General features: G+C 48.7%; 1 protein-coding gene and 1 pseudogene across 4 annotated transcripts in view; one reads left to right on the top strand and one right to left on the bottom strand.

The window, feature by feature from the left end:
* Nucleotides 1-23,407, bottom strand: part of EIPR1 (EARP complex and GARP complex interacting protein 1) — a 128,161-nt gene extending 104,754 nt beyond the window's left edge. Inside the window, exons 1-2 of one of the 4 annotated variants that reach the window (XM_051833299.2) lie at nt 21,470-23,407; nt 5,888-5,971 (exon numbers count right to left, since the gene is read on the bottom strand). In XM_051833299.2, coding sequence (XP_051689259.2) covers nt 5,888-5,971; nt 21,470-21,511 — 126 coding nt within the window. In that variant the 5' untranslated portion in view covers nt 21,512-23,407. The remainder of the gene's footprint in view (nt 1-5,887; nt 5,972-21,469) is intronic. The other 3 variants (XM_070069472.1, XM_070069471.1, XM_051833300.2) reach the window with 3 other exon arrangements.
* On the top strand, nt 14,354-15,471 carry LOC100347532 (peptidyl-prolyl cis-trans isomerase D pseudogene; annotated as a pseudogene).
* Nucleotides 23,408-24,807: the final 1,400 nt, after the last annotated feature.

Below are 24,807 nucleotides of genomic sequence, written 5' to 3'. Positions count from 1 at the left end.
TCTTGGTAACAGAATTCAAGCCTCTGGAAGGATGGCAACACCGGCCCGTGGGCTATAAATCCCACAAAATCTGGCATTGCTAAGGCAACAACAGGTGGGCTATAAATCTATAGCAGGCTAATTTTTAAGTGATGATTTTGTATGGCAGAAAACTGGGTCCCCACACCTGGATAGGGTTTCCCTGCAGGACAGGCCACCTTGGGATGCTCCAGTTGCCCAGGGCAACAGTCCTTTTATCCTTAAGGGAGGGGAAGGGACCAAGAAGAGGAAGAGCAGGAGTTGGGAAGAGGAGGAAAAGGCAGAAAGAGAGAGGGGGAAGACCCTAAGATTCAGTCTGGCTGTGCAGCTGGGAACTTGAGTTTGTACAAAGCACCCAGGAAACTTGGAGGACAGCCAAGGTGAGGACTCACAGGCAGGGGAGGTGCATGGACACAGCTAGTGTCAGTCAAAGCACAAGCAGAACCACAGAGCCAGGGCTGGAAATGTAAGCAGAGACAGGTGCCCAGGGAAAGCAGGCAGTTGCTTTGTCGTCCCTTGGGAGACTTCTGCCTTTTCACTGACCAGGACCCTAAACTAGCTGGGCAGTGCTAGAAGAGGACAAACCCTGTGCTCCAGGTCACCTGGGCTCAGCCACATGTTTCCAGAAGGAAGGTTAACACTCACCACTAGCTACACAAAAATGGGGGTCGCCAGGACACGAGGAAAATCTGGGATGCACCCTGCAGAAGCAGTAAACAAAACTCCTCCGAGAGAAACCCCCAGTTCCTGTGTCAGCCACGTGCCAGAGTGCACACCTCCAAGACTAACTCCACTGTCCTCCAGCAGGGACAGAGACACCTGCCCAGGACTCGGAGATGCAACAGGAAGAGGCTCCTCCCCCTCAGGACTGTGACAGCTCGGGATATCCTCAGAGCCAGCGCTGCCGGAGCGAGGGGAATGACTGAGGCCAAGGCCTTTGCTAGGGAATTCATGACTGCCTGGGAGGAGCTGCCAGGCTGAGGCAGAACCACGGGCCATGCACCCTTACCAGCAGCAGCCCCGGGAGGGGAGGGGCAGAGGCAGGGGCCTCACAGCTGGGGTGTCACAGGCGTGGCACCAGGCGCTGCCAGACACAGCCAGTCTGACCTCTCACAGCACCCTCCCCCTGCCCCGTCTGCTCCACGCACACAGCTCAACCACTCACACGGGGCACAGTGCAGGCTGCACGCAGCGACGGGTTCTTGCAATACCTCATCCCACAGGGGCACTTCCAGCAGCAGTGCATGGGCACGGTTTACAGGTAAGCCTGCACAAAGTGCACGTGCCGTCTCAGGACCACAAGCAGCGGCACAGCACGCGTGACAGCTCAACTGCAGACTCAGATAAGACAGTGGGGGGGACAGAGTGTGCTCACAGGCCTCAGTCCCAATAACACCACACACAAACTGCACGACCTCCGAGAAAAATTAAACCACTCAAGCCCAATGTCCTCAACTGTTTAAAGGTAGGGAAACTACACCTGCTCCATCACCTGAGCAACAAATGCAGAATGAGCCCTGATCATGTCACCATCAGCCTATAGCAGGAGCGCCTCTCAGTCAGATGTGAGCGCCCGGGGAAGGCAGATGGGACAAGTCTGGTTTCAATGGGTACCACATCGGTACACTGCAGAGTTTCCAACTGTGGGTCCCAACAGGTTCTCAAAAAAGGCCTGCAAACAACCTGCACGAAACTGCTGTGAGATGGTGGTGTGAACACTGCAGTGAGATGGCAGTGTGAATACTGCTGTGAGATGGCAGTGTGAATACTGCTGAAATGGTGGTGTGAACACCGCTGTGAGATGGTGGTGTGAATACTGCTGAAATGGTGGTGTGAGCACTGCTGTGAGATGGTGGTGGGAACATTGCTGTGAGATGGCAGTGTGAATACTCCTGTGAGATGATGGTGTGAGCACTGCTGTAAGACAGTGTGAACACTGCTACAAGATGATAGTGTGAAACTGCTGTGAGATGATAGTGTGAATACTGCTGAGAGATGGTGGTGTGAGCACTGCTGTAAGATAGTGTGAACACTTCTATAAGATGATAGTGTGAACACTGCTAAGATGGTAGTGTGATTACTGTGATATGGCAGTATGAGTACTACTATGAGATGGTAGCACTGAGAGGACTGTGACACAGAAAGTCAGAACTGCAGAACAGGAACATAGAGAGGACTGGGACATGGAAACATGTTGTTGGTGAGAAGAGTCATATTACATGTAGAGATACGCACACATCATGTGTGATGAAATGTGTTCACATGTGAGGTGAGACAGGTACTTCATGTGTGAGGACAAGGAAACATGCACATAATGTGCATGGAAACTGTATGTGTCCACATGAGAGCAGCTGTGTGAGAGGACCCACACCTTCAGTGCAAGGGGCTGACAGTGCTGCCTGCAGCCTCTGTGCCCCACATGCCTGGCCCTTCTCACCACACCATATGTATTGTTCAATCTAGAATGACTTCACACGCTTGTTAGAACTTAAGTGAGACACAGCCTTCCTCAGCATCAGAGAAGTGGTTTCTGGACAAGAGTAACTGTTAAGGATAAACATCTTGGGGCCGGCGCTGTGGCACAGTGGGTTAACGCCCTGGTCTGAAGCACCAGCATTCTATACGGGCGCTGGTTCAAGACCCGGCTGCTCCAGTTCCAATCCAGCTCCCTGCTATGGCCTGGGAAAGCAGTAGAAGATGGCCCAGGTCCTTGGGCCCCTACACCCGCGTGGGAGACCCAGAAGAAGCTCCTGGATCTTGGCTTCGGATCAGCACAGCTCCAGCCATTGCAGCCAATTAGGGAGTGAACCATCAGATGGAAGACCCTTCTCTCTCTCTCTCTCTCTCTCTCTCTCTCTTTCTGCCTCTCTTTCTCTCTGTGTGTAACTCTGACTTTAAAATAAATCTTTAAAAAAAGGATAAATATCTCTCATTCAATATGAGATGTCTTTTGCCCTAGATCCAAGAACAGATGATGTGTATTCTGGGAATCAGGATTGTTAAGACCCATACACCTCACTGAGAAGTGCGCTTAGAGCTGTGGACCCTGGGACCCCCACGCACTGTGCTGTTAGGAGGGTGAATGGCAGCCCTTTCTGTCTTAAACAACTGCTGCGATCAGCCCTAGCATCCCTCCTAAAGCTGCCCACCACAGAAAGATGTGACCAAAAAGGAAGCGGCACCAGGGGACTGCATGTTCATCAAATACGTGCTGGAGGAATGTGGCTCCCCTCTCCACCCCCACATGCTTGCGCCTGAGAATCACAGTTATGTATGTGCTTTTATTTTGTATTAAACTGCTAATTAAATCTTTGCAAGCATAAGAGATGTGTAAAGTTAAGGTGCATAATAAAACATATTCTGTACTCTAAAAAAAGGATCCTATGAAGCCAACCTGAGTGACTTCAGGAATTCCCAAGGCAGGGAGAGGGGAGGAGAACTATGACATGCCTTTAAAACAATTCACTGGACTCTCTCTTCTTCCAAAATGGACTTAGGACACATTATGTCCCTTTGCACTGATTCTTTAATACTGGCACTACATTGCACATAATTTTAGTTATAACAATCATGCTTTACACACTGCCCCCTTTTTATGATTTTTATTATTTATTTGAGAGGCAGAGGTACAGAAAGAGAGAGGGAAAGAGAGAGAGATCTTCCATCTACTGGTTCACTCCCCAAATGGTCAGTGGCCAGGGCTGGGCCAGGCCAAAGCCTGGAGCCAGGGGCTTCATCCAGGTTTCCCAGATGGGTGACAGGGTCCAAGGGCTTGGGCCATCCTCCACTGTTTTCCCAGGCACATTAGCAATGAGCTAGATCAGAACTGGAACAGCTGGGACTTGAACGGCACCCATATGGGATGCTGGCATTGCAGGTGGCATCCCAACATGTTACCCAAACAGTGGCCCCTAATTTTGCTTTTTATCAATGTTTTCCCTACGAAAAAATGTGTAAGCATCTTCCATTAATAATTTCTTCCTTGTTCTCAGAAAGTTTAAAAAACAGTGCTAGAGAGGGTATTTGGCACTGTTGTTAAGACACCATTCGGGAAGCCTGCATCCCACATTGGGGCCTGGGGTCAAGTCTGGCTGTGCTCCCAATTCTAGCTTCTGGCTAGTGCACATGCTGGGGGGCAGCAGTGCTAGTTCAAGTAGTTAGGTTCCTGGCTTCCGTCCAGCCTGGGGGCCACACGAGGGGCGGGGGCCCTGGGGCAGGGGACTGCATATGGAAGAGAGGGTATGCAGCCTCACCCATCTCTGCTGTCATCACCCAGGCGTTCCTTCACTCATTTCCTTCAAGCAGTGCCTCGCAAAGCGCTCACTGGCTTCATGGCGGTCCTCTCTCCCCTGGGGTGGCCATGGGAACTAATGGTATAAATAAACGATCCCTATCTCACATTTTTCCCAGGAGAAAAGCAACACACATACATACTTACACACACATTCCAGAAATAGAAAACTGGAAGGAAAACGGTTAACATCACAGGTATTCCTACCACCTGACAGAACCACCGGCTGATTGGCTGGCTCTGTTTCCTTCCAGTGTTTCTTCCCTATTTTCTGTTTCCTATGTCCTTCCCAAAAAGCCTTTATTCTAAGATGAGACTCAATTTTGTACTTTGCTTTCTTCATGTCACAGTGGTCATATTATGTGTATAATTTTAACATTCCACTGAATCACCTAACGGTTAAGCTGCGATGTCTAACAGGGATCTGTAACTTTTTTTTTTTTTTGACAGGCAGAGTGGACAGTGAGAGAGCCGGCACACCGCGCTGAAGGGATCTGTAACTTTTAATGAGAGCAGTGAGTAAATCCAACAAGACGTACCATATTCAACCAGACTAAAAGAGAGAAATCTGCCATGATAAGTGCCAATTCTGTACTGTTCAACTAAAATTTGCACATTTGGATGTTCTGGTTACTTCTAGTTTTTTATGATCACAAGTGCCATTATAATTATTATACTTTCTGTGTAATGTTTTCTCTAGGTTTTGGATACAGAAATTACAGATTAAATAACATAAACATTTACTTGTAAAGCTGTAGATATGCAAGCATATCACCAAATTCACTGCCAAAATAACTATGTCAGCTTTAAACCCCTTGGTAGTATGTGACACTGACAATCACACCAAATCCTACATAGCACTGAACATTCTCTCACAGCTCTTTCCCTGTCAATTCCCCTGTGTGGCCAGGTTCACTGGGGAGGGCCTGGGCCACTGCTCCATGGCCTTGAGCATCCTGCTCAGTCCCAACGACAGTGCACACCTTCACCATCATCGTGTTCTCTGTGAGGGAGAGGAAGCAGGCATCTTCATCTCCACTTCAGTGACAAGTCCTGCAAGGTCAATCCATTTGCTCAAGGTCACAGGGTAGTGGCCAGCGTGAACTGCATCCAGACCTCCTGAGTGTCCCCTGCAATGGCCAGTGCAGCAGATGGGCCACATCCTGTCAGCCCACCTGGGTCAGCTGGCAGGGACATCCTGGAGTTCCATGCAGACTGGGACTGGGACCCAGGCTAGGCCAGGAAGAGTGCTGGGAGCCAGGAGAGATGGTGGTGCACTGCGTGCCTACACTGCATCTCAACGGCTCACACAGGAGACCTATGTGGCCACAAACCCAACAAACCATGAAAGGAATGCTGAGGAGAGTGAGTCTAAATTAGAGGACTCAGTCATCCCATACAATCGGGTAATGGTCTTAGATTTGAAAAGATGTATTTAATCCAATGATTAAAGTTTTATTTTGTGTAGCATTAATTTTTTTCTTAAATGTTACTTTAAAAATCAAGAGCAAAAAAATGGTTATATGACTAGGAATAGGCTTAGTAATTAACATGTATACATTTGTCAAAAATAGTTACCTGATTATCATATTTAAGAGACTGCGTCCCGACCAAAAACCGAATGGCGTCTGTCTCTGCAGTTTGAGGTGTTAATGCCCGGGCCTGCAGGAGGGAAGGAAAGGCAGACACGCTGAGCACGTGGGACCCACAGAGATCGGAAAGGCGCTTTGTCTCATCTACGGCTGGCAAGCTGTGCAGCCTGTCTGCAACACAATTTAAATAAAAGACTTCAACTTTCGCATACTTTTAACACAATTCCACTTCAAGTCTGTACATGGAAATAAATACAAATGGGCACAAAAATTAAACAATAAGGATACAAATTATTTATGCAGCATTGCTTCAGCAGTGAGAGATGGGTTCAACTGAACTTCAACAGTGCGGCAGAAATGGGCCTCCAACAGTGGCAGAACAGGTGGTGTACACCGACTTCTGTGCAGAGAACAGCCAGCAGAACTCAGTCGTACCTGGGCTGTCTCACAGCCTGAGAACCGCCAGTGGAGACAGAAACACTGCCAAGGGCCCAGAGGAAGGAAGTACTGAGAGGATCTCTCACTCCACCTCCCTGCACCTCATCAATCGGGAGAGCGTGGACAGCGCAGACAGGCCCGAGGGCCAGGTGCAGAAAGCCCAGGCACAGGGCTCCCCGAGGAGAAGGGGCCGGGAAAGCATCCACCCACAGGGCTGCAGCCCAGGAGTAGAGGGGAACCAGGACCACATGGACCAGGCCGGCAGGAGCTGCAAGTCTTCTCAGTCCTCGTCCTCTCTGAAGGTGACCGAGCAGGCCAGTGCTCCCAGGCCAGCGAGCCTCCTGCCAGAAGCAGTACATCCTCAGGAGCAAGACAATACCCAAAGTTCTAAAACTCTCACATAGAATATCTGACATTCAACAACCACAAAGAACCCAGGCAGTTCTAAGCCAGTCAAAACCGTACATTCAGAAACCAGAAGAAATCACTGCACACAGAGAGGGCCTGCACAGGATTCGAACGCTCACACTCTGAGACACAAGTACCAGGGCTCTGACGCGTGTGCAGGGGCCTTTCCAGCCACTGCTCTTGGGACCTGTGCAGAGAGGCCAAAGGAAGGAGGACTGGCAGCAGGAGAGGTTGAAGGCACTGTACCTGCCACGGAGGCCTGGGCTGATCTGATGGGGAGCTCTGGAGCCGGTCACTCAGAGCTTAGGCCAGGACGGCTGGGCCCTTACGCCAGCCCAATCCACCCGCACTGGTCAGCGGCAGGATGCAGGCTGTGACTGTGGGCCCAGGGCTCTGTTTAGGTGGGGCCATTCCTGGAGCAGGACCCAGCTGAATGCTAACAGCCACCGACAGTCTCAGATACTGCTGGATTTCTGAGAGGGAAATCTGGACAGCATAGACCAAATGTGTTCAGTGATTCAGAGACAAAATTGAGAATTTCAGGTGATGAACCTGATCCTGGGAACACGCTGCACAACTGGTGTCAGAGCTGTGCACAGAACTTCAGGCTCAGAAACGCAAACCCAGCTCCCTTTTAGTACGGCCATGAATTGCACCTGCACAAGTCCCGTCGCTCACAGTGTGCTGCCTGAGGCAGGCACAGGATGGGCCACTGAAAATGCCCACTCCTAGTCCCCAGAACCTGGGCCCATGCTGCCTGCTGTAGCAGAGCCTTCCTGGGTGTGACAGTGTTAACACCCTGAGATGGGAGATTGGCCTGGATTATTTATTTAATCTCCTGTATCCATGGAATCAGAAAACCTGGGGCTGGCATTGTGGCACAGCAGGTTAAGCCGCAGCTTGTGCTATCAGAATCCCATATTAGAATGCCACTTTGAGTCCCGGATGCTCCACACTCGATCCAGCTCCCTGCTAGCACCTGGAAGAGCAGAGGAAGGTGGTCCAAGTGCTTGGACCCCTTGACACTCATGTGGGAGGCCTGCATGGAGTCCCTGGCTCCTGGCTTCAGCCTGGCCCAGCCCTGGCCATGGTGGTCATCTGGGAGTGAACCAATAGATAGAAATTCAAGTAATCTCTCTCCCTCTCTGTGTCACTTTGCCTTTCAAAGAAATAAAGAAGGAGGAGAAAATGGAGAAGAAAAAGAAGAAAGAAAGAGAGAGGGAGAGAAGGAGGGAGGGAGGGAGGTAAGGAGAGAAGGAAGAAAGGAGGGAGGGACAGAGGGAGGGAAGGAAGGAAAGAGGGAGGGAGGGAATCAGAAAAACTTTGCTGAACACGGATAGAGAGAGAGAGATTAATGAGAGAGAAGAGGAAGAGAACCAGAGTAGGTCAGCGAGGGAAGGACACAGGCAGCCGTGGCGGGCAGCCCGTGCTGGCTGAAGAAGCATGAGGGGTCCAGGACACAGAAATGTGGGCTTCTGAACTGGAAAAGCCAGGGACACAGCCTTTGCCCTGGACTTCCAAAAAGAAAGCGACCTGACTCTGATTTTAAGCCCTTGAGACCCACACTGGGCTTCTGCAAGGGACTATTAGGTAATGCAACTTTCTGCCTCTAGGTTGATGTGATTCATCATGGCAGCAGCGAGAAACCAGCACGGCCTCCCTTAGTTCACTGAACGGGGCTGCTCCGTCCACAGTTTCCCGTCCCTCGTGGAGCTAGAAACGTGTATTGCCAACTTCATCTCACACCTCTGATTCCTATTCTTTTGTCCTGATTTCTTGATCCATTCCTTTCAAAACAGAGTAAGAGAAACAGCTTAACAGCTGTCCCTCACCATTCAATCTGCCCAGTTTTAACTTGATATTCACATCTAAAGCAAAACAATGAGATCTTCTAGGTGTCCACCACCAAAAAAAAAAAAAAAAAAAGAAAGAAAAAAAGCAGTGACAATTTCATGAACTACTCCTAGAAGACACAACCATAAGATATAAGAGTCGGCCGGCGCCGCGGCTCACTAGGCTAATCTTCCACCTAGCGGCGCCGGCACACCGGGTTCTAGTCCCGGTCGGGGCGCCGGATTCTGTCCCGGTTGCCCCTCTTCCAGGCCAGCCCTCTGCTGTGGCCAGGGAGTGCAGTGGAGTATGGCCCAGGTGCTTGGGCCCTGCACCCCATGGGAGACCAGGAAAAGCACCTGGTTCCTGGCTCCTGCCATCGGATCAGCGCGGTGCGCCGGAGGGTGAACCAACGGCAAAGGAAGACCTTTCTCTCTGTCTCTCTCTCTCACTGTCCACTCTGCCTGTCAAAAAAAAAAAAAAAAAAAAAAAAAAAAGATATAAGAGTCAGCAGCACAAAGACATCAACTACTAAAACACATTTCAAAAAACAAACTAAGAAAAATATGACCAGAGCAGTATTCATATTATTAGATATCTGGAGAGGAAAAACCTAGTTGGCCAATTCAATTAGTCAAAGTACTTTTTTTTAGATTTATTTATTTCTTTATTTGAGAGGTAGAGTTACAGACAGAAGGAGAGACAGAGAGAAAAGTCTTCCATCTGCTGGTTCACTCCCCAAATGGCTGCAACAGTCAGAGCTGGGCTGATCCGAAGCCTGGATCCAAGAGCTTCTTCTGGGTCTCCCACACTTGGTACAGGGGCCCAAGCATTTGGGCCATCTTCTACTGCTTTCCCAGGCACATTAGCAGGGAGCTGGATCAGAAGAAGAGCAGCTGGGACACAAACTAGCACCTATGTGAGATGCCAGTGCCGGAGGCAGAGACTTAGCCTACTACACCACAGCACTGGCCCCAGTACTTTAAAAAGAATTGTTTGTTTATTTATTTATGTATTTATTTAAAAGGCAGAGTTCAGAGAGAGAGATCTTCCAACCGCTGATTCATTCCCAAATGGAGACAAAGGCTGGAGCTGGGTCCATCCGAAGCCAGGAGCTTCTTCTGGGTCTCCCATGCGGGTGCAGGGGCCAAAGCACTTGGTCCATCTTCCACTGCTTTCCCAGGTGCATTAGCAAGGAGCTGGGCTGGAAGTGGAGCAGCTGGGATTTGAACCAGCACCCTTAAGGGATGTCAGTACTGTAGGTGGCAGCTTTTACCCACTACACCACAGTGCCGGCCCCATCAAAGAACTTTTATGCCTGCTTCTGCCAACTTGCTGGGACAATTTTGGGGGCCTTAGACTATTTTTTTTTTTTTTTTTTGCAAAACAAGTGAATTCTTCATCAATCTAGAGAGTCTCTGCCAAACATGTGCGCACACATGCATAAAATTTGCCGTATAAATCAGTAAGACAGAGAACCTCTGAACTCTATGATTTAAAGCCCCCTGGCTCACAAAAAGTGACTCTAATGAAGAGGAGCACATGCTACCCTGAAGGACCAGGGTTCAGCTGCCGCAAAGGCTGAGCCCCACATCAGCAGAGAGAACCTGGAGAGGCTCCCCAACAGACAGGGCAGCGAAACCTTCAGTGCAGGAACCCGCAGTCAGCCCAGAAGAGAAAAGCCCAGAGGTCCCCAGAAACGGGGCCCCCGAGAGGGCCTGTCTGAAAAGGAATGCTTCTTTGACATTAATGGACTTCTCTGTGCTCAGGTCAGTGGTGAACAGCTGACTGTGCACCTGCTGCACATAGTAGGTGCTACAGAGGTATCCAAGAGGCATGAGACATAAAGCTCAACCTCGGACACTTAGGCTCTTATTATGGGAGTGGAGGAAAGACTCGAAAAGATTAAAAGACCAGACGGTGCCTAAGTGTTAAAACACCAGCCCAGACCAAAATCACAACAAATGCACCCTTATCAAAATGGACCGGTGGGCTCAACTTCAGTCAGAAGGCATCCCTTTAAAATAGAAAACACACACACACACACTAAGTAAAATTCATTAGTAGCTATTATGCTGATAAAGAAGGGCACTTCAGGAATGCAGGCATGACTGGAGTGAACACACAGACATGGAGCGGGGGCAACTGCTGGAGCCAGGAGAGCACACCTGGAGAGGGAGTAGGTGGGCGCGCGGGAACACAAGCCTGAGCACCACGGCCTTCCCCCGGGTGCTGCAGCCTCAGAAGAGCTGGCCTACGGCGCTCCCTTGCCGTCCCCCAAACAAGAAGACACTTCTTTTGACCAAGCCGAAGAGGGAAATCATTCTTATAAACAAAGCCAAAATACATATTTCAAATGATATGAGTGAAATCTCATAAATGTAGATCTTTCCAGGACACAATGACAGAAAGAGCTTAATTCTGGCCATTCTGGCGCAGATCTCATCTCAACGTCTATCTATAATTCTGCTTTTCTGACTGAATTAATGTTAGAACGACCTAAGTCTATGCATAAAGATGGTTTTCCAGGTGTTTCAACAGCACTTACCTCAAGAAGATCGAGTTTTATAGACTAACACTCCTAATACGGTCTGCGCTGGTACCACCCTAATTCCCTGGAGCTGGCAGGGAGGCAGGAGGGATGTGGTCAGCCCTGCTTAGCAGACGAAGAGACTGAGAACCTGGGAGCTGCAGGGACTCAGCCTCAGTCGCAGAGCTGCTGATGGGCGAGAGGAACCTAGACCCCAACCTCAAGTCCAGCTGCAGGCAGCCAGAGGTTGTGGTGGCAGAGGTTAGAGCACAGGTCACGTGCTCACAATCTCACAAAGAAAGTCCACAGCGTGTTTTTTTACAGAGCCATAGTTCTACCTCTATCCCCAGTGTGACCACACCAGTGAGAGCAACTGGAAATGCTGAGAGTTCAAGAAAACGGCAAGAAAGACTTGCCAGAGCTCTTATGTCAAGTTAGAGGAGGTACAAACATCAGCACTCCCACACAAAACTCCTGGGGACGTTCCAGACTGTATCCAGTCACCCCAGGGAGCAAACTGTGCCCGGGCAATGGCTCTTTACCAAACGCTCCCCCATCAGCAGCCCTGCTCTCACCAGGCTAAAGCTGTTGGAGAAGGCAGAGCTGCACCTGCCCCGCCTTCCAGGAGGGGCTCCCCCCTGTGCCACCCCTGAGCCAGTCATCCAGCCCTTGAGCCCCGCTCTTCCAAGTCTCCTCCTCCTGGCTCCTGCTCCTCAGCAGGAAAGACTCACCTCTCCCTTTTCCCTTTGAAAAGAAATCAGTTTCCCCATGACGCTCCCTCCACATCTTCCATTCACGGCCAAACGCAGTGCTGGAGAGAGGAGACCAGGACAGCCCTCTCCAGCCCCCTGCCGCCAGGGCCCAGATGTCCACCAGGCCAGACGCAGCCCCGCCTGCGCTCTGCAACCCTGCTACACGCGGCAGACACCTTCGACAGATCAAGGCCAGAAGCCAGGCTTTCACACAGTGAGTGAGAGACTCCATGTCTCTCTTCTCCTTCCTAGGAAATCACACAAAGCAAGGAGGAGAATGAAAACCAAAACATAAACTTGGTCTTCAAAGGAACTCAGAGACATCTTAAATCCAAAAGCACAGTATACGAAGAAAGACTGCAGGGGCTGAGAAGGTCTCGGCAAGAGGAAAAGATGCAAGCAGCCATGACAGGCCACAGGAGCTCAGGTCTCCAAGACAAGCACAGGCCTCGAGGGACAATGCCGTCACCCCGGGACACAGCAGCAGGTGCACAGGGTGGTGGCAGGCACTCCCCACACATCACTTGTAAGAATAAAGGCAGGGCCCACTGGCATCAACTCAGGAAGCACTTTGGCTCCACGGAGGAGGCAAGAGGCCGTGCTGTGGCTTCTTGGCCAGGGACTAACAACAACGGAAGGACACGCGCACAAAGCCCTGTGCTGAACGCACTCTCCTGCCAGCAGGGACAGAGGCCTGGCCAACGCCCCTCACAGATCCTACAGAAGGCACTCACTCATGAAAAGATCAATGATCCAAAGGCACCAGGCAAAGTGACGACAGAGAGAGGGATGTGCTGAGGGGCTCTGCAAAAGTGCAGGCGACAAGAATAGGACAGCAAAAGTTAACAGGGTGAGCAAACATATCAACATTGATTTAGAAAAGCTAAAGGAGCAATCACCTCTCTCAGAAAAAGGGAATGAGAAGCATAGATAAGAAAAGAGAGAAATTCAGGGGCCAGTGCTAAGTATGACGTGGCATCCCATACGGAATCCCAGCTGCTCCACTTCCTACCCAGCTCCCTGCTGATGTCCTGGGAAGGCAGTGGAAGATGGCCTGAGTGCTTGGGCCCTGCACCCACCTGGGAGACCCAGGGGAGTGAGCCAGAAGATGGAAGATCTCTTTCAACCTCTCCCTTTCTCTGCAACTCTGCCTTTCAAATAAATAAATAATTCTTTTAAAAAGAGAGAAGAAAAAGGGGAAATTCAAAGCAAAGCTCAGAGAGGATACGGCAAGACAGCCAAACCTGAGCTCGTGGAAGTGAAAAACTGAGCCAGACAGGAAGGAAGTGTGGACTGCAGAGAACTTGCAGCATGGCAGGGCCAGGGGACGGAGAAGAGGAGACCTCTGAGACAGAGTTCAGGTCTCAGAGCTGCAAGATCTCCAAGAAACAAACCAAGAAGTCAGTGTTGAGGAGCAAAGAAAATCATGTGTCTAAGATGCTTGCATTTTTAAAAAAAGATTTATTTTGTTTATTTATTTGAAAGAGTTACAGAGAGAGGCAGAGGAGGAGAGAGAGAGAGAGAGAGAGAGCAGTCTTCCATCCGCTGGATTACTCCCCAAATGGCCGCAACAACCGGAGCGGGGCTGATCTGAAGCTAGGAGCCAGGAGGCAGGAGCTTCTGCAGGGCAGGGGCCCAAGTACACTAACCATCTTCAGCTGCTTTTCCAAGAGCATTAGCAAGGAACTGGATTGAAAGTGGAGCAGCCTTGGCCGGCGCCGTGGCTCACTTGGCTAATCCTCCACCTGTGGCACCCGTACCCCAAGTTCTAGTCCCGGTTGGGGCACCAGGTACTAGTCCCAGTTGCTCCTCTTCCAGTCCAGCTCTCTGCTGTGGCCCGGGAGGGCAGTGGAGGATGGCCCGAGTGCTTGAGTCTCTGCACCTTCATGGGAGACCGGGAGGAAGTACCAGCTCCTGGCTTCAGATCGGCGCAGCGCCGGCTGTGGTGGCCATTAGTGGAGTGAACCATCGGAAGGAAGATCGTTCTGTCTCTCTCTCACTGTCTATAACTCTCTCTCTGTGTCTCTCTCTCACTGTTTAACTCTGCCTGGCAAAAAAGAAAAAAAAGTGTAGCAGCCAGTGCCCATTCAGGATGCCAGCACTGCAGATGGCAGCTTTACCCACTTTGCCACAGCACTGGCCCCAAGATGTTTGCATTAATGATACAAAAGAATTAAAGCAAAGTAAGCATCTAACTGATGAAGTTAAAAAAAAAAAAGAGAGAGAGAAAGTGCCAACCTAAAAGACCACTCCTCAGTCCCCAGTGACCACCTGCGCTGTCGGGAGTATGACAGGTCTCAGAAGTTCCTGGAAAATGAGTGCCATGAAGAAACCAGGCGCTGCCATCAGCCGGTATTGGAGCAGGCCTGGGAATGTCAGCGCCCAGGTGTCAGGCTGTACGTCCAAGCGCTGCCATCAGCCGGTACTGGAGCAGGCCTGGGAATGTCAGCGCCCAGGTGTCAGGCTGTACATCCAAGTGCTTCTGCAAGTGGAGATGTCCCACAGTCCCCCAACCCTCCAGCCCCAGTAACCCCCGCGTCTTTTTGATCTGGACATTGAAGAGGAGCTAGCTGGTGGAATTATCTTAGAACTGTTTGCAGATATTGTATCCAAAACTGCAGAAAATTTTCATGCATTGTGTGGAGGAGAAAAAGGCATTGGACCTACAACGGGAAACCTCTCCATGTCCAAGGACGCCCTTTCCCCTGAATTATTAAGAAATTTATGATTCAGGGTAGACTCCTCAAGCCAGAATGGGACACAGTAGAGAGCAGTTATGGTGAGAATCTGAAGATGAGAATTTCTATCATAAGCATGATCAGGAGGGTTTATTGAGAATGGCAAATGCAGGCCGAAACACAAATGGCTCTCAGTTCTTCATCCCAACAGTTCCACTCCTGATTTGGCTCGGAAATATGGCATTTGGCCAAGTAATTAAAGGAATAGGTGTGGCAAGGATGCTGGAAAATGTGGAAGTGAAAGGTGAAAAACATACCAAAACATACAAAAACATACCATAACATACTGTGTTATTGCAGAATACGGAGAAATGAAGGAAGGCGATGATTGGGGAATCTTCCCCAAACCTGGCTCTGTGACAGTCACCCCGATTTCCCTGAGGATGCAGATACAGATTTGAAGGATGTCAATAAAATTCTATAGTAACAAAGACTTAGAAAACATTGCAAATACTTTTTCAAATCTCAGACCTGGAAGATGGCCATTAAAAAATATACGAAAGCTTTAAGCTATATGGATGGTTCAAAGGCTGGTACTGAGAAAGCAGGTAGATCCAGGCTGCGACCTATAGCTTGAAGCTGTGTACTGAATATTGGTGGTTATAAACTGAAGATGTCAAACTGGCAGGGAGCTATTTACAGTGGTTTTGAGACTCTGGTAACAGACCCGTCAAATACCAAGGCACTGTTCTGCAGAGTTCAAGGATACCAAGGACTAAAAGAATAAGATCATAATTTGGCTGATCTTAAGAAAGCCCCCGAGATAGCACCAGAAGACGAAGCTCTCCAGGAAGAACTGCTGAAAGTCAAACAAAAGATAAAGGCACAGAAAGACAAAGAGAAGGCCATATATGCCAAACTGTCTCCTCAATGAGGATTCGATTTGGCTGAAACAGTATGCATTGATGATATGAATACAATAAGAAAATGTAAGGGTTATTATATATGTATGATCTCCAATGTGTTTCCTTTGACATTTCAGTTTCCTATTGTTTACAGTTTAGGAATTTCGATATAGATTTACTCTTAATAAATAAAGTATCAAAATACCATAAAGTTCCTTTTCAAATTACTGTCTTCATTTTCACAAGGAATGCTGTGCAACCATTTTTTAAATTCCTAAAGATATACTTTGTTGAATAAAATAATAATAATAACATAATAAAATAAAATAAACCAGTAATGACTTGATATAGCATGACTGAAAAAGGTCTCGTTTAAGGCACCAAGAAAGATAGGGCACCAGTCTGAAAATAGGTCCTAAAGCCATTACCTGCTATGCTAGCATCCCATATGGACACTGGTTTGTGTCCCAGCTGCTCCACTTCCAATCCAACTTCCTGCTAATGCCTGGGAAAAGCAGCAGAGGGTGAACCAAGTACTTGGACCCCTGCACACAGGTGGGAGACCCAGATGAAACAAACTCCTGGCTCTTGGCTTTAGCCTTGCCCAGGCCCAGCCATTGTGGCCACCTGGGGAATGAAGTGGACAGAAGTAGTCTCTCTCTCTGTACCTCTGACTTTCAGATAAATAAATAAATCTTTAAAAAATAAAAAAAAAAGGAAAAGAAAATAGCCCCTATCAGAATAATATGAATTCTGCTAATGTGAAGAAAGGGCAAATGTCAAATTGATGGTAAGCTTGGGTGGAAGAATGGTGAAATCACGGTTGCTTTATAAAAAGTTTATGGGGACAATGCTCCAGAGACTTCAGCAATTACCAGTGAACAACTCATTTTAAGATGGGACAAGATGGGGCTAGTGTTGTGGTACAGGAGGTAAAGCTGCTGCCTGCAGTTCCAGCATCTCACATGGGCACAGGTTCATGTCCTGGCCACTCCAATTCCATTCCTGCTCTATACTAATGGCCTGGGAAAGCAGCAGCAGATGGCCCAAGTGCTTGGGCCCTTGCCACCCATGTGAGAGACCTGGAAGAAGCTCCAGGCTCCTGGCTTCAGCCTGGACCAGTGCTGGCCATTGACAGCCAGCTAGAGAGAGAAGGAAGATCTCTCTCTTTCTGTCTCTCCCTCTCTATATATAAGTCTTTCAAATAAATAAAACTAAATCTTAAAAAAAGAAAAAAGGAATAAGGGACAAGATGAAACCCACAACACCAGGTAATCCCCATTCATCTGCAAGAGAAAAAAATCCATCTTGTTTGTGCCCTAAATGAAAAACACAGATGATTACGGCAGAAACAATGGTCAACACCACAGACATCTCAGTTCAGTTTCCACAACTGTGACTTCAAAATTAAAGTATATCAAACTTTCTGCTCAATTGATGCCAGAACTGTTGGGCCCAAATCAACTGCAAACAAGATCAGAGTTTTCACTGGGACATTAAATAAGTGGGATAAAGATCTTGAAGCATTTCATAGAAGAACAATAACAGAAGACAGAACCTCATTTTACCAGCACCATCCTGAAGAGAAAGCACAAAGCAATGGCTACCAGGAGGTGGAATGGTCCAGCAACAGCAGAAGCAGACCAGTGGAGAGCAAAGGTCACACAGTTTTGGGAGACAATCAAGGCATTTTGTTGAGTGACTTTCTGGAGAGCCAACATGTGATCGCCTCTGCTTTTTAGGAGAGCGTTTTGAGAAAGTCAACTCAAGCTTTACCAGGAAAACACCCAAGAATGCTTCTCCCCAGGAGCGTGCTCCTGGTCATTCCTCTCCTCAAACAAGAACAGTTTTCCAAGAGTTTTAATGGGAAATCATTAGGTATTCACCTCACAGTCCATATTTGGCTCCTCCTGACTGCTTTATTTATAGTAGTCCTTAAAAAAATCTTTAAAGAGCACTCATTTTCTTCACTGAATATTAGGAAAAAGACTGTATTGATCTGGTTAAGTTCCCAGAACCGTTAGCTTTGTAGAGGTGAATTAAATGTCTGCTGTCACCCTTTACAAAAGCATCTTGACCCTGATGGAGCTTATGTTGAGAAATAAAATTTGTTTAGTTTTTCTCTTTTAATTCTATTTTCCTTAACTTTCTGAAGTTTCCTCATGTGTGTATACACACACAGATGATATACACATATAAACATATCCATATGCACACATAGTCCTCAGCCACACATTTTTAGAGGGAGGAAAAAAAAAAGACAAAAGAGGAAAGCGTCTAAGGTGGTGCCAAAAACAAGTCTGAGTTTTCTAATGGCACAACATTAAAAAAAAAAAATTTAAATAGTAATGTTCAAAAGTATCAACATATTTTCAAAGTTGAAACGAAAGTTTAAAAAAAATTTTTTTTTTATTTAAGAGTCAGTTACTGAGAGAGAGGGAGAGACAGACAGACAGAGTGATCTTCCACCAACTAGTTCACTCTCCAAGTGGCCACAATGGCCAGGGCTGCACCAGGCCAAAGCCAGGAGCCAGAAGCTTCATCTAGGTCTCCTGGCTTACCCATCATGCCATAATGCTGACCCTGAAACTAAACTTTCATTTCACTCAGCTCACTCTGGTCTTCTCCTAAGCATTGCTATTTCCCAGGAAAACACTCTGCTATGTTCCCTTCATCTAAGAACAAGTCTGATACTCAATTCCAGATCGATCCTGTGTCAGGTACCAGCCAAATATTAATCAATCCAAGCACTGTGTTACATGAAGTGTCCTGGAAAATCAAGCCATGGTCTTGGTTGCAAGAAGCTCCCCAGTATTGTTCAGGCAGCCTCAAACACGTGTTAGCCAGTTTGACTGATTTGCTGACTCTGCAAACAACTAGTAGGCATCTAAAAGGGCATGGAAGAGAAATAAAATGTCTGTCTCAGTCCTACGTCACTCAGAGGAAAAACACGCCTGCTCGTGACAGTGTCAAGCTTCATTCATGAGGATCTACACACGCAGGCACCAAGGACATCGTGTCTTGAACAAAAGGAATTAAAAAGACAGTCTTGGATGTGGGGGGAACCCAGACCTTAAACCCAGCTCTTCTAATTATCACCAGATTTATTTTTAAAGATTTATTTCCTTATTAATTCATTTGAAAGGCAGAGCTTCAGGAAAGGGAGAGGGGGAAGAAGGTGGGGAAAGAAAGAGATGTAGGCCGCCAAGTCTGTGCCAGGTTGAAACCAGTAGCTACCCACTCCATCCAGGTCTCCCACATGCATGGCAGGGACCCCAGTATTTGGGCCATACCACCAGATCTTTAAAAGCTCCAAACCTCAGAGTCCTTCTTCCAGACTGCTGACAATCTCACATGCCTTTTATATGACTGAACTTTACAATTACTTAATTTTTAAAAAGCTACAAAATAAATAACCCACATAAGACAAAACTCATTTGATTCTGCAGCGGGGGCAGGGTGTCAGAAGAGAAGTTTCAAGAAAACAAAATGTTGGGGGCTGTCATTGTGGCAAAGCAGGTAAGGCCACTACCTGCAGTGCTGGCATCCCATATGGGCGCCGGTTCGAGTCCCAGCTGCTCCATTTCCAATCCAGCTCTCTGCGATGTACTGGGAAAGCAGTGGAAGATGGCCCAGGTCCTTAGGCCCCTGCACCCATGTGGGAGACCTGGAGGAAGCTCCTGGCTCCTGGCTTCAGATCGGCGCAGCTCTGGCTGTTGCAACTAACTGGGGAGATGCGGATGGAAGACCTCTCCCTCTCTGCCACTCCTTCTCTCTCTCTGTAACTCTTACAAATAAATAAATAAATCTTTAAAAAAAAAATGATGGAATTCACAAGTAATCTGACCAATCACGTGGCAGATCATATTGCACAGCGTTTCCGGGGCAGTTCCTAGGTATGTTAAGAGTTGCCAATGAGAAAGGGGAGAAAAACAAATGAGAGCAGTAAGCATCTAATAACCACAGGAAAAGTGAAAAGTTTTACATGGGAAAACAGGATAGCGCCCTACATGAGTAAGTAGTCAACAATATTCATATAACTGCAAAACTGCAGAACCCCTGCAAAACAGGGGTCAGCACTGTGGTGCAGTGGATTAAGCTGCCCGTTGCACACTAGCACGTCACATCAGAGTACTGGTTCAAGTCCTGGCTGCTCCACTGACCCAGCTCCCTGCTAACGTACCTGGGAAGGCAGTAGAAGATGGCCCAAGTACTTGGGCCCCTGCCACCCACATGGGAGACCCAGACGGGGTTTCAGGCTCCCAGCTTCAGCCTGGCTTAGCCCTGTTTTTTGTCACCATTTGGGGAGTGAATCAGCGGATGGAATATCTCTCGCCTCTCTCCTTCCTGTCACACAGTCTTTCAAATAAATAAATCTTAAAAAAAAAAAAAAAAACTCAATATGGATTTGGCAAAAGATGCATGATATAACTCTAGACAGTGTAAATGAAGGTAAAGTAAAGTATTAAAAAGGGAGTGAAGAGAACCCTCGACGCCTCATGTGCTAAGACATCCAGTCATGATATAAAGAAATAAAAGCATGAATGCCTCACTCAAAGACACAAATGGCACAGGTTCTCCCTGATCTGTGGTAACGAATAGAGTACCTAAAGGGTCACCTATAGAAGTGAAAATTGACACTTTCAGGTGCAATGATTTTGAAAAGCCCTTGTCCGTCTGTTGAAGTACAGTTTTTTCTTTCACACTATTTGTTGAACTCTGTACTTAGTGTAGGGTTAATCTGATGAGTATAAAGTTAATTGAAAATAGATTTTTGTAAGGGCCGGCGCCATGGCTCACTAAGTTAATCCTCCACCCACGGCACCGGCATCCCATATGGGCGCGGGGTTCTAGTCCTGGTTGCTCCTCTTCCAGTCCAGCTCTCTGCTGTGGCCCGGGCGGGCCATGGAGGATGGCCCAAGTGCTTGGCCCCTGCACCCGCATGGGAGACCGGGAAGAAGCACCTGGCTCCTGGCTTCGGATCGGCGAAGCGCCAGCTGTAGCGGCCATTTGGGGGGTGAACCAACAGAAGGAAGACCTCTCTCTCTCTCTCTCTCTCTCTCTCACTGTCTAACTCTATCTGTCAAAAAAAAAAAAATAGATCTTTGTGAAAAACAAGAGTGCGGATAGGCGAGGAAAGAGGAAGAAGAGTGGGAGGGCGGGCGGACGGGCGGGAGGGAAGGTAGGGTGGAAGAATCACTGTTCCTAAATCTGTATTTATGAAATAAAAGGTTTCTAGGTTTAACAAAAAGCAGTGGTTGTCTCAGGGAAACAGACAAGGGAGGGCTACGTGTATGGTCTACTGATTTTAATCGGAACTTCAGCATTTGACTTTTTAAACAACCAGTGAGAGTTACTTGGAGGCTGTAAAGTTTCTAGATTTACAAGGATGAAAAGAACCGAAGGAGCCCGAGTCTTCCGGTGAGCCCCGAGCTGCCATTCGCCCGGTACCAGGGCGCTCCACAAACTGGCGGGCTTCAGCGTGGGTTTCCTGCCCCACCGAGCGCTGGGCACACGGAGGGCGCGCCCGGGCGCAGTCCCCGGCAAACCCCGGCGGCCACCGACCCTCCCACCTCGCGGGACACCTTGCCGGCCGTCCTGACCCCGGCTCGGGGGTGGACCGACTTCCCACTCCCCTGGCCGGGAAGCGGAGGCCCTGGTCACGGGAGCTGTGAAACAGGACCCTAACGGGGAAGCAGCAAACCGGAGGCCCGCCCGCCGCTGGGTCCGCGAGGCGCCACAGGCCGCGGCCGCCCTCCCGCGCGCAAGGTCCTCTCCACGGCGAACGCCTCCACGGACGCCGGGCTCAGCTCTGCCTCCGGCGGGGACGCGAGGGCGGAAGCACGGCTGAAGGCGCCGGCACACCGGCACGACCGGCCCGGCAAACGGGGAAGGGCTAGGAGATGCGGCGATCCTCGCAGGGTGGACAGGACGAAAACGCCAGAGAGCGGCAAGCCCACGCCGCCCAGAGACCTCGCGCGGTCAGCACCAGGCCGGCCGGTGCCAGCCGCCCTCCGAGTGGCCCACCTGGAACTCCAGTCCGTAGATGACCGGCGCGTCGTCCTCCATGCTGCAGGAAGGCGGCCCGACCCGGCCGCTCCCTCGCTCAGTCCCCTCTAGAGCCGGCGCGCCCCCACCTTGCGGCGGAGCTCGGGGCTCCCATTCATTCCTCCCCGCAGCAAAGGGCTGAGACCGGGCACACTTTCTGGCCCCCACCGGCACCCGTAGGGCTTACTTCCTGTTTTCTCAGTGCGTATTCGACGCGCTCCTCTTCAGCCAGCCAATGACAGCGGGGGCCAGGCTCTTGCGCATGCTCACTTGGGCTCCCATCCGGGCCTCTACTCTGAGAAGGGAGACCGGGGGGCGCGGCTTGGACGGGCTGCTTCCCGAGAAAGCGCTTCGAGTGTCCGGTGCAGGATCGCCCTGAGGAAGCTCGCTCGCGGAAGCTGGGACTTGCCGTCTGTCGTCACGGCTGCTGCTGTGCGCAGCATCTCGAGCTGGGCCACGCCTTAGGCGCCCCTGGGGCGCTTCCGGCTTGCCCTGAGGCGCTGCCCAGTGGAGTGGCCCGGGCCGAGCTGGTGCTGGGGCAGTCAGCCGGGGAGCGGCCGCCGCACCACCGCAGAACCACGGCCTCACTGCCTCGGAGACTCGGTGCCCAGAGGCCCTCAGGCCTGAGGACGGCTCCGGGGGAGATGTGCGCTCCCCGGGGCCTGCAGTGGCGTGCACGGGTCCAGAATGACTATCATTGCTGACCCCTTCACTGACCCGATTCTACCCGGGTCTCCAGGACCACCCCACTTTCTTCAGGTGTTGGAGACGAGTCGGCTTCTCCCTCCCCTCAGTTGATCTGTGTGACTTGTTGCTCACGTGTCCCAGCATCCTGCAGCGTGCCGGCAGAGTTAAGACGCCGTGAGCATTATGTTGAGACCTTGGAGTTTACATTGGAAGTCAAGGAAGCAGAGGCCCTGACTTGGGATTCCTACCTGCTCTCACATGTGGAGATTAACATGCGGCGCTAGAGAATGCAAGAGCTTCCTACCTCTGTGTGCAAGTCACGCACCAGTTATGACGGGCGTATCAGTGATATTGCAGGTTCGGTTCGTCATGACAATGAAGTGAATCACAAATATTTTGTGCTTCCTAATGTATATAAAAATTAGGTTTGCACTGTGTCAGTGTGCAATAGCATTGTATATTTTAAAAATACATGCTTAGGGGCCGGCGCTGTGGCTCAGCGGGTTAACGCCCTGGCCTGAAGCACCGGCATCCCATATAGACACCGGTTGGAGACCTGGCTGCTCCACTTCCGATCCATCTCTCTGCTGTGGCCTGGGAAAGCGGTAGAAGATGGCCCAAGTCCCTGGGCCCCTGCATGCACATGGGAGACCTGGAAGAAGCTCCTGGTTCCTGGCTCCTGGCTTCGGAACAGCGCAGTTCCGGCTGTTGTGACCAATTGGGGAGTGAACCATCGGATGGAAGACCTCTCTCTCTCTCTCTCTGCTTCTCCTTTCTCTGTGTAACTCTGACTTTCAAATAAATAAATAAATCTTTTTAAAAAAATACATGCTTTATTATAAAATGAGCTTTCAGCAAGCCATTATGTGTTTGCTGGCAGAGAGTCTTCATTATTGATGGATGCTTAAGTTCACCAGGATTGTGGCAAATCCTCAAAACAATGAAGTCTGCCACATCACTGGATAATTTCTGTTGCAAAATATTTTTCTGTCACATGTTGCTGTTTCATAGCGTTTTACCCGTGGAACTTATTCCCAAATTACAGTCTTCTCAAACACTGTTACTGCTTTATCAACGAAGTTTAGGTGGCATTCTAAATTTTGTGTTGTCATTTCAACGGTATTCACAGCATCCAAACTAGGAGCAGGTTCCTTCTCAAGAAACCATTTTCTTGCTCATCATAAGAGGGAATCACTCATTAGTTTTATTATGACATTACACAACTTAAACACATCTCCATATTCCATGTCTTAATTCTGTTTGCTATTTCCACTGTATCCACAATAATTTCCTCCAATGACATCTTGAATCTTCCAAAGTTATCTATGAAGGCTGAAATCAACTTCCTACAAACTTAATGTTGACATTTTGACTCCCCATGAGTCACAAATGTTAGTGGTGTTTAGAGTGGTGACTCCTTTCTAGAGGATTTAATTCACTTTGCCCAGATACCTCAGAGGAATTACTATCTGTGAAAGCTATAGCCTTGGAAATGTATTTCTAAAGTACAAAGACTTGAAAGTCAAAACTGCTTTTTGTTCCATATGCTGCAGAATGAATGTTATATTAACAGACATGAAAAAGTATCAGTCTCAGGTTTGTATATCCCCATCAGAGATCTTGGATGACCATGGGCATTGTCAACAAGCAGGAATATTTTGAGAAACATCTTTCATTCTGAGCAACAGTGGGATGGAAATATTCAGTAAACCATATTGTAAACAGGTGTGCTGTCATCCAACTTTGTTATTTTATAGGCCACAAGGGGGTAGATGTACAATTCCTAGGAGTCCTGTGGTTTTCAGAAGGGTAAGTGAGCGTTGGCTTCAGCTTAAATAAACAGGTGTATGAGCTCCTCTTCCAAGCCAGACAGTGGAGATCTCCTGTGTAGCTAGAAGTCCTATATGGCATCATCTAAAAGAAGACTCTTCCGTCTGCACTGAATATCAGTTTTTCAGTGTCCCCACCCTCATCAATTATCTTAGCCAGATCTTTTGGATACCTTGTTTCAGCTTCTACATCAACCCTTGAGTCACTTGCTACTTGGAGGTGGCCTCTGCCACTGTCATGAACCACCCTCTGCTTCCTTCAGGATTTTCTACTGCAGCTTCTTGTCTCTTGGCCTTTGTAGAAGTGGAGAGAGTAAGGGCCTCACTCTAGCTTAGACTGATGTAAGGGAATGTTGCAGCAGGTTTGATCTTCTATTTGTACACTAAAACTTTGTCCATATCAGAAACAAGGACTGTTTTGGATTTCTTATCGCTCATGTGTACATCAGTATACAATGTAGCTCTTCTGACTTCCTTCAAGAACTTGTTTTTGTATTCACAGCTTGGTAAACTGGCCCAAAAGGCCTAATTTTGGACCAGCTTAACTTTCAAAATGCTTTACTCATTAGAAGCATTTCTAGCTTTTGATTTAAAATGAGATAGGCCACTCTTCCTTTCACATGAACACATACAGGCAATGTAGGGATATTAATTGACCTATTTTCAACATTGTTGTGTCAGAAAATAGGGAGACATAAGGACAGAGAAAGAGATAAGCAAACAGCCAATAAGTTGACCAGTCAGAACACACACATTTGCTGGTTAAATTTGCAGTGTTATATGGGTACTGTTTATGATGCC

Source organism: Oryctolagus cuniculus, chromosome 2, assembly GCF_964237555.1.
Source record: "Oryctolagus cuniculus chromosome 2, mOryCun1.1, whole genome shotgun sequence".
NCBI classification, from domain to species: Eukaryota; Metazoa; Chordata; class Mammalia; order Lagomorpha; family Leporidae; genus Oryctolagus; species Oryctolagus cuniculus.
The sequence above is the reverse complement of the archived record's forward strand: the minus strand, read 5'-3'. Positions and strand labels throughout refer to the sequence as shown.